Here is a 9,690-nt window from a genome sequence, read left to right as displayed (position 1 = left end):
TGAGAAAAGGAAGCAGGTAACAGAAAAAAGGAGCGGGAATATGAATGGCAATGGGGCGGGTGCGGGGCGGTTTTGAGCTTAATCCGCAAAATTTTAACCTGCCCCGCCTTAACTCGCCCCGCATAGCAGTTTTTTCTATTTTCAACCCACCCCGCCATGCCCCGCAAAGACCCGCCCCGCCCCACAATTGTTTTTTCATTTGTTATTTTTGCTGAAAAAGCATAAGTTTAATATTTTTTTTTCAGTTTCTTAAATCCCTCGTATGGATCCAACTATAATATTTTTATTTTCAGAAATTATAATAGAAAATATAACTTAATCGAAATGTGTAAAAGTTAGAAAATAAATGCGTTGAAAAGCGTAACATCAACATATCATATACCTAAATTTAGGTATTAACTTATACTTGATAAATTTCCGTATAACAAATATGCACCTCAATGTTTTTATAACTAGTTTATAATATATAATATGTAAGCTCATATATGTGAACATATACTTTCTCCTTGATTTTATAGTATTTTTCTTTTGCCCGTTTTCAGTAGAAATTATCTCCTAACTAGTTACTATTTACATACAAGAAAATGACCTCACAAGAATTTCCTATATTTCTTTACTAATCTCTTGTGAAAAAAAACTATATGTATATAATTAAAAAAACCCTTTTAAGGACGTAATACGGATCTTCCCTCTTGTAGGCCACCATATGAAACCCAAAAACAAAGACAAATGGAAAATAAAGTTGATTCAATCACTTATAAATTTAGTGCAGAAAAGTACCAATGTCACATAGAATTTTCTTCACTATTTTTTTGCCTTATTTGTACGGTCCATAGTGATTTCCATAGAGTAAACCCACAAGGTACCGCAATGAAACCCGCAACCGGACCCGCATTAGATTTTGAAAATAAGTTTCAACCCGCTCCGCACCCGCATAAGACCTGCTCCGCATAAGATCAAACCCGCCCCATACCGTACCTGCACCGCATAAGTAAAATTTTAAGACTTTGATATTTATGTTACAATTTATGTGATACTTTTCGCTTTTCGAGTTTCAGATTTTTAGATAGTATATTTGTACATACAATCTTTACGTTTTTCGAAATAAAACTTATATATTTACATAAAAAGTAATTTAAATCATAATAAAATAATTTAAATATTTAAAAGATATATAAGAAAATTACAGTAAAAAATAAATCCTTTGATTCTGGAAATTCAAACACCACTACAGAAAATGAGAAGAAATATATATTTCACTACAAAATCAATATTCAAAAACAATTTCTTTAGAAAACTTAAACCAAAATTATTCATATATGTCTTCCTTCTTTGTTTCCCCAAAATGGTCAAATCACTAAAACCTTAAACCTTTTCAAAACCCTAAACCACAAAACCCCCAAAAATTTAGGAACTTCAAACTCCCACATTCCTCAACAAAATGGGGAAGAATAAGAAACAACAAAAGAATCAAGAAGAATTGCTAAAAACATTAGGAGATTTCACAAGCAAAGAGAATTGGGACAGTTTCTTTACAATCAGAGGTTCAGATGATGCATTTGAATGGTACGCAGAATGGCCTCAGCTCAAAGACCAACTATTATCTCACCTCAACATTATTCAATCGTCAAACGACGTCGTTTCTCCAGCAAAAGAGGAAATTCAAATTCTCGTTCCTGGTTGTGGGAATTCTAAGCTCTCTGAGTATCTTTATGATGATGGATTTGTTAATATTACTAATATTGATTTCTCTAAAGTTGTTGTTTCGGATATGTTGAGAAGAAATATTCGGTTAAGACCTGGTATGAAATGGCGTGTTATGGATATGACAAATATGCAGGTACACTACACATAGGAAATGTTACTCTTTATTTGACATTTTATAGCTTTGACAAGTTAAAAGATTTGATTTTTTTTTTTTTCAAGTTAAATTTAGATGGTCAGTGTGTGTCTGTAGTTTTGGAGTTTTTGAGTTTGCAAATTCAGTTTCTGTGAGAAGGTTTGTTTGAGTTAAATATTGGAAACAAGTTTAAAAACAATATTCTTTCTGAAATAAGTTGCTTTTTTTTAATGTTTGAAAACTGAGGAAATCCAAAAATTAGTTTTGAATTCACAGTCGAATTGTACCACTTAAATGGGACGTAGAAACTAGAAAGTGTAATTTTGAATATAATAGAATGTATATCATGCATTTGCTGTCGTCAAGAGGTGAACATTTATTATATTTAAGCAGTAGATGAAAATGCTTATTATATTTAAGCAGTAGATGAAAGAAAAATGCCCAAAAGGTACCATTTGATCATGATTTTAAGCTTTCCCGTGTATTTTGGGGTTAAAGCATGCTTCTTTTGGAACCAGGAGGATATTTCAGAAAGAAATTGAGTAATGCTGGGATTTTCCTTTTTTGTTTTTGGAAAAAAAAGGAAGAGAAAAATAATCGAATGTTGTTACTGATGGATAAGTGCTCTATTTTGCTTTATGAACATAAACAATTAGTTGGATCCTGTTTCTGGTGCAATGTTGCTTACTTTTAGCTGTTTGTCAACAATGCTACTTCATTTGCAAGATGTATGTCCAAATAGTTTTCTATTTTTTGGACTGTATTCTTTTCCTAACTATTGTTTTTCTGATTTAGTTTGCAAATGAGAGCTTTGGAGCCATTCTCGACAAGGGAGGATTGGATGCTTTAATGGAGCCCGAGCTTGGATCAAAGTTAGGAACTCAGTATTTGTCTGAGGTGTTCTAAAAGCAAATTTGATTATCATTATTTCGCATTATACTCATTTGATGTATGCTCTCGATATGATATCATTTTCTAATAGTTGAATGATCATCTCCATTGTGTTTTGACTCGTGCCGAAATGTCCTTAAACTGACCAGGTTAAAAGACTGCTGAAAGTTGGGGGGAGATTTATTTGCCTCACTTTGGGTGAATCTCATGTATTAGGTAATCGAGATGTGTCCTGACATATTTCTGCATTTTGGTTCCTTATTATTCAGTCTATACCTGCTACTATTGTCTATTATAAATTTGTTCGAGAATGGACATTCGATTGCTTGCTCCTTCTTCTGTTAGGTTTACTCTTTCCCAAGTTTCGGTATGGGTGGAAGATGGGGATTCATCCCATTGCTCTGAAACCCTCTGATAAGTCGAGCTTACAGACTTTTATGGTGGTAGCCGAGAGAGATAATTCTCCTTCGTTGTGCCAAATATTCTCATCTGTTGATCAGTCATCCTTTGGTGGTCCAAAGAACCAGGTAAAGGCTCTCACCCCCTTCTGATCTTTTCAATTACTAAGAATGCTTATATATTTTATGCGATGAGATCTTGGATGCGATCCTATTTACATTACAGGTTCATGGCCTCTTTCAAGCACTTGAAGATGAAAATAAAATTCGTGCAGATTATTCCAGTGGTTGTGATGTAATGTACACACTAGAAGACTTGAAAATTGGAGCTGAAGGGAATCTGGCAGAGCTTAGTCCAGGTCGTAGAGTTCAGCTTAGTTTAGGTGAAGCTGGGGTTTCCCTATTCTGTTACAGAGCTGTGCTTCTTGATGCTCGAAAAGATTTTGAACCTTTTGCATATCATTGTGCTGTGTTTCTTGTTCCAAAGGTTTGTATCCTCTACCATAAGTCTCTCTTATTCATGTGCGCACTGCTATCATTCGTGTGCATTTGTAGATAGTTTCCACTTTCATCAAGCTGCTCATTAAAAATTTTTATTTTTCCAGTTTTCAGTTGACCCCTATTTTGGGGTTTCCTTTTTCTCTTCGGGTAGCTGATGTGTTATCTATGTATGAAGAAAAGCTTAAGACTCCCTTTGGTTTCAACTTCAATATCCTTATCTGACATGGTTCACTTCTCAATGAGTTAAAAATTGACACTATTGGCACTATTGGAGAAAAAGATGGGGCAGATATTTACTTTTTGATTTTCATCTAGTTAATTTTTTTGACAAGTACAGTATTGAGAACCTCTCTGTAGATGGATGATAATATTCTCGGTAACGGAAGCTGACATAACATTGTGTTGTGTCATGGAATTAAACTGTAGGCCTTAAATGGAAATGAAAAAGAAAATGGACTAGTGACCTAATTCTGACATTATTTTGGTATGATAGTAAGTTTTTAGGTCATAGTTGATAGTCTTTTTTTGAGATGTATAAGAATTTAACTGATGCTTAGAATTCAGGCTCGAGCTTGTGAGTGGCTCTTCTCTTCAGAAGAAGGACAATGGTTAGTCGTAGAAAGCTCAAAGGCTGCTCGTCTAATAATGGTACTCACTCGTTAAAATGTGTGTGTTAAACTATTTCTGTTATCTTTGTAAGATTCTGATGTAGTGGATTGTGTTTTTGTAGATTTTGTTAGATTCTAGCCATTCCAATGCCAGTATGGATGACGTCCAGGTGACTTTTGCGACATTTAATTGATATGTTGTTTTGCCAGCTGATGTAAACAGTGGTTTTCCGTCAACTTATTTGCATATTTCTTTTCCTTGTTCAGAAAGATCTGTCTCCTCTGGTAATGCAATTGGCGCCAGGAAATTGTGACGGTGAAGCTCAGATACCGTACGTTACTTTTCATAATTTACCTTTGGATTTAGCCATCTCTCTTTCATTTATATTAAACAGGTTTTGAATTTTAAGGAATTTTCTTGAATTTCAAGTTGTGTAGTTCCTTTATTTATCCATTACCCAAATATGGCTACCCAAACATAAGGAGTACAATAGGAATAAAGTGGTCAAATGTCTGATTGATCAATTCAACTAGTTTTTAGTGCAGTTTGCTTGCTATTCAGAAACTCTTAATTTAACAAAATTTTCAAGCTATAAATGTAAGTCTTTAGCAACAAATGTGTATTTCTATTATTGAGAAATTTGGTTACAGAAAACGTAGTTCCTGTAAATATCTGCCTTACTAAGATCTTTTTATCCGGTTTGTGCTTTTCTCAGTTTTATGGCAGCAGGTGATGGAATCAAGCAGCAGAAGATTGTTCAAGAGGTTCATGAAAAGCCTTTTAATCAATTATCATTTCGTTATAACATTGTATTCTTGTTATGACTATTCTTATTGCCCTATCCATTTCTTTTGGCTGTCGTTCAATTCTTTTTCTTCGGAGGAAGTTGAATAGGAATTAGTGCATAACCCATTATATCTTTTAAACGGTTTTGCTTTATGAAAAGTTTTGCACCTTATGTTCTAATCTATTACCTGCTCCATTGTCTTCTGTAGATCACATCTCCCTTGACTGGTCCAATTACTGTAGATGATGTGATCTACGAGAAAGTTGATGACAATATTAGCCGTCTCTTTCCATCCGAGGATGTGATATTTCGTCGACTTACTTTTCAAAGAACTGAGAGTTTAGTTCAATCTGAGGCTGTTCTAACAAGAGAAGGATCACCGAAAACTGTCGGTGATATTAATCAGAAGAGAGGCCAATCTTCAAAACCTAAGAAAAAGGGAAATCAGAAAAGATCTGGATCTAATATCTCATCCTCTGATGGTAGCTTTACTTTCCTTCATAAAACCTTAGCTGCATAATATTATGATTGCTTTTCAAGAACTTGACTGCATTATCTTATTTTTTCAGCGTCATGTACTACTTTCCTCTAGCCGTTGTTGTCTTCATCCTTTAGATGACTTGTTTTGACTAGTGGATAGATTAAAAGAAAAAAAAAGGGCAGCCCGGTGCACTGAGCTCCCGCTATGCGTGGATCCGGGGAAGGGCCGGATCACAAAAGGGAAAAGGAGAAAATAAGAGTTGGCTAAGGGGAAGGAGGACAATTTGATTTTACTCGTCACATTTATTTAAAGCACTCAACTATACATCTGAGCTTCATTATGACCTGCAATTATGTTCATTCTATCACAGGATTGAACGACAATTTGAAAGTTGACCACAGTTATTTGGCCAGCTCCTATCATACTGGAATCATCTCCGGTTTTATGTTGATATCTTCTCATTTGGATAGTTTGGCATCTACTGGAGGCATGGTAAGAAGTAAACTTCTCTCTTTTAGTACGGATAACCTGTAGTGTTTTGAGCAGTTCAAGAAATGCAGACAACCATGCTTCTAGAGTTTCTGAACTTGAGTTTCTTTTTAGCTTAAAATGTTGCTCTGCAATGAAAGGAGAAAATTCCTTAGTTCTTTGGGCTGTGCTTATTTGTCAAATAAGTGCAGATTAGTCTAATAGAGTATATGTCCTGTCAACCTCGTTGATTTGATAAATTCTTACCGTTTTCTGACAAAATTTAAAAATGCAGATTTTATTTTGTTTTATTTTCAAAATGGAATCATGGTGTCAGGTGTGAACGCTAATTTTAAATTGTGTCTTGATTGAACACACCAAAATGCACAGTCACCCACCAACCCACGGATTCACCTTTAGTTAGTCCTGTCACCATAACATCCCCTTCTCTTAAGCATTTGCATGAGTGTGCCTGTTGGGTTAACACGTCCTTTAAAATCCATATTTAAAAGAACGTAACGTCTATGCACTAGAATTTCTCTTCAGTAACTTAAGATTCATGATATGACCTATCTTATGTGAGCTTCTAGTCCATCTCGGGAGGTGCGCGCTGTGCTTTAGGCTAAAGCTGCAATTGTTCATTTTTCAGGTGAGATCTCTAGTAATTGGTCTTGGGGCAGGATTGCTTCCAATGTTTCTATATAAGCACCTCATGTTTGCAGAGATCAAGGTAAAGTATGTTTACACAAATGTGCCGCTTTTATTTTGTTTTCACTTCTTTTCTGTGCCATTCACACCTTTAAAGTTCCAATTTGCCATCTATTGTAAATTGTCTGTCACTATGCACATGGAAAAAAAATTTGTGAAAGCAGAACTTATTATGAAAAAAAGAAGGAAATAACGGCTGACATGCTAAGTAAGACAATGTGGAGTTACAGACATTTGTAATTGCACTAGTTCACAGCACCATACATGATACGTGTCCTTGTTACTTCAAATTCATAATTACACCCTCATGTACTTGAGGACATGCACAGTAGGACCTAATATGTATATCTATGTGTAATCCATATAATTTTGTTGTTTGTATTGGTACAACTAGAATATTGAATTATTTAATCACATGAGAAGTTTGAAACACATTGTTCCATGATGTAATGCATTAGATCAGACTTCATGTTGTGTTGATTTAGTACTCAAATTAGACATAGAAACTATGACTTTTGAGGAGATAGTTATATCTTGCTACAACTTTTCGCTAACACTGCTTAATCTGCACTAAAGTTGTGCGTACATAGTATTTAATTTTCGCCAGAAAATGCTTGAAGATGGCAAAGTGCCATGATTTTGGAAGATGCATATAGCAAAGTGAAATGTTAAAGAGTTTAAATGGCAACATGACGACCATTTTAGTATGAAAACTCCAACTGAAATAAACCTTTAGATTAGTTAAGGGTAATCTTTATATTTATTTTTCTAAGTTATATTTGTCTTTTGTTATTAAATATTTTTCTATCTTGCCAAACTGGCTTATAATGCGATTCACAGGTGTTGGAGTTAGATCCGGTGGTTCTAAATCTTGCTAGAGACTATTTCGATTTTAGAGATGATGAACGATTAAAGGTAGTTTGCAGTCTTCGCTCCACCTTTTCTTACCGTCATTACTTCCTCCCCCACCCCCTCCCTTTTTTCCCCCTCTTTTTATTGTTCGTCTGTAAGTTAATCATTAATTGCAAGTATAGGATGGGATCCAATAAGCATATTCATTCAAGATCAACTAAGATTTTCAATCGATGTTTGATTCCCCTTGGTGGCTACATTTAAAATGACGAGGCAAATAAAATAGTTTAATTTAGAGGTTTAATAATGAAAACCATGCTTTGGAAAGCAATACGTTATACTGCGTCACCAATTTCACAATATTATCTCTATTTGCCACAGGTTAAGTGAATTTAAGCAGTCTTTTGGGGGGTGGGGACAATTTCCAACTAATTGTAACAGCATTTGTGCACAAACAAGTATATTTTAGACACAACATCTCAAGAGTCTGGTCGCTTCTCCTCTCTCTCTTCTCTCGGTTTTAAATGGAAATCTTGAGGATGATTATGCCAGGATTACCGTACTCTGTAGTAACGCGACTAACACCTTATGATTAGGGTGGGGATCAATTCAAGGTTTTAGCTATGAGAACACAAGCTGTTATCTTATAGATAATATAAGAAGCCTAACTCAGAAGTCACATGCTTGTAAGAACTCACACCAATGGTCACCTTTCAATTTCTTTCATGGTGTTTCAGGTACATATTACCGATGGTCTAAAGTATGTTAAGGATCTAGCTTGTGCAGTTACTATATGCGATGAAAATAATCTTTCTGAGGCAAAGGTCCCTTCTTCCAATGGTAGTTCCATTTTGTCCCGTGCACCACTTAAAAGCGCTGAAAAAATTGACATGCTCATTGTTGATGTGGACTCTTCAGACTCGAGGTAAATGGGCCTATTCACCATACATTTCTTCTTATATTCATATTTCCTTTTTCACTATAGCACCAACTTCAGTAGCTATTCTTTAACTTTTTCTCTTGTTGGCAGTTCCGGTTTAAGTTGTCCAGCTGCAGACTTTGTAGAAGAGACATTCCTTATGGCAGCTAAAGGTTCTCTTTCTGATCAAGGTCTATTTGTCATCAATTTGGTATCGAGGTCACAAGCCATCAAGGATTCAATTTACTCCAAATTAAAGTCGGTGAGAATTAAACTTTTCCTGACACGAGTTTGCAAATTACATAGTAACTCTCAGTCGTTCAAAGAGTTGCCCAACTTCCATATATTTGTGCTTTCTATTAGAAAATGGATCACTGATAGTGCACATTCTAACAGTTAGCCACCATCATAGAGTTTCTTTTGGATACAATTAGCTCAAGTGGATGCCAATAAGCGCATTTGGCATTAGACAATTTGATCTGATTCAAATTGTGTGTTCTTTTTCCAGGTATTTCCTCACGTCTTCCACCTTCAGCTGGAGGAAGATGTCAATGATGTTATCTTTGCTCTAAAGACAGAGACATGTGTTGCGGAAGATAGATTTCACGAGGCTTCTCAACAACTCGCAAGATTATTAAACCTAGAAAACTCTTCATGGGGCCAAAATATAATGGAAGCTACTAACAAGATCAAAAGGTTGAAATGATTTATATGCAGTCCGTTATCGTTGCTGACCATTACCATGCCTGCTGAGGCTACCAATGGAACGGCATAATTCTTCAGCTTAACTTCTTTGTTCTCTATTTTAAGTACCTCTACACTGAAACACAGATTAGACACATGCGCGTTTGATATTTACTTGCCTTCAGATCTAACATCAGTATTAACATTGATATGTGCATTGCATAAAATCCTATTGTATTTTTGCTGTAAATTGCCTGTCAAAAGTTTATAAGGCGTTCATATGTAAGTCTTGTTATTTAGTTTTCTTGTACTCAAGCTTTAAGCTTGATGCTTGGATCAAGGCCTATATTCTAAAAGGACTGAAAGAGAGGAAACTGTTCAAGAATAGAAGTCGGTTTAAATGTAACAAATCTACTACTTACCTGCATAACAGTTGGTATCAGTTATTATCTCTGGACTTGTTAAATTTTTTGGGTAATATACACGTGTGAATTTATGATTTAAGCTCTATGGCATCAATTTTTAAGGATTTTAACATTAAAATATGTAGGT

At 35.1% G+C, this 9,690-nt stretch overlaps 1 protein-coding gene across 1 annotated transcript; it reads left to right on the top strand.

Moving 5' to 3' along the window:
* Positions 1-1,319: 1,319 nt before the first annotated feature.
* LOC104120349 (uncharacterized) lies at positions 1,320-9,437 on the top strand. The gene is made up of 16 exons (XM_009632095.4): positions 1,320-1,840; positions 2,636-2,737; positions 2,881-2,947; positions 3,077-3,258; positions 3,356-3,616; positions 4,195-4,278; positions 4,361-4,408; positions 4,506-4,570; positions 4,955-5,003; positions 5,235-5,508; positions 5,878-5,999; positions 6,625-6,705; positions 7,524-7,598; positions 8,273-8,460; positions 8,566-8,716; positions 8,963-9,437. Exons 1-16 carry the CDS (start codon positions 1,442-1,444, stop codon positions 9,158-9,160), a joined length of 2,346 nt encoding a protein of 781 aa, XP_009630390.1. The 5' UTR covers positions 1,320-1,441; the 3' UTR covers positions 9,161-9,437.
* Positions 9,438-9,690: the final 253 nt, after the last annotated feature.

This window comes from Nicotiana tomentosiformis, chromosome 9 (genome assembly GCF_000390325.3).
Source record: "Nicotiana tomentosiformis chromosome 9, ASM39032v3, whole genome shotgun sequence".
Classification (NCBI taxonomy): Eukaryota; Viridiplantae; Streptophyta; class Magnoliopsida; order Solanales; family Solanaceae; genus Nicotiana; species Nicotiana tomentosiformis.
Note: the sequence above shows the minus strand (reverse complement) of the source record. Positions and strands in the feature narration are given on the sequence as shown.

Bases quoted from the DNA above. Each gene is read 5' to 3' on its own strand.
- LOC104120349 (XM_009632095.4), top strand. From the start codon at position 1,442: ATGGGGAAGAATAAGAAACAACAAAAGAATCAAGAAGAATTGCTAAAA. The intron at 3,617-4,194 runs GTTTGTATCCTC...CTTAGAATTCAG, and splicing joins CTGTGTTTCTTGTTCCAAAG to GCTCGAGCTTGTGAGTGGCT. The intron at 7,599-8,272 runs GTAGTTTGCAGT...ATGGTGTTTCAG, and splicing joins GAGATGATGAACGATTAAAG to GTACATATTACCGATGGTCT.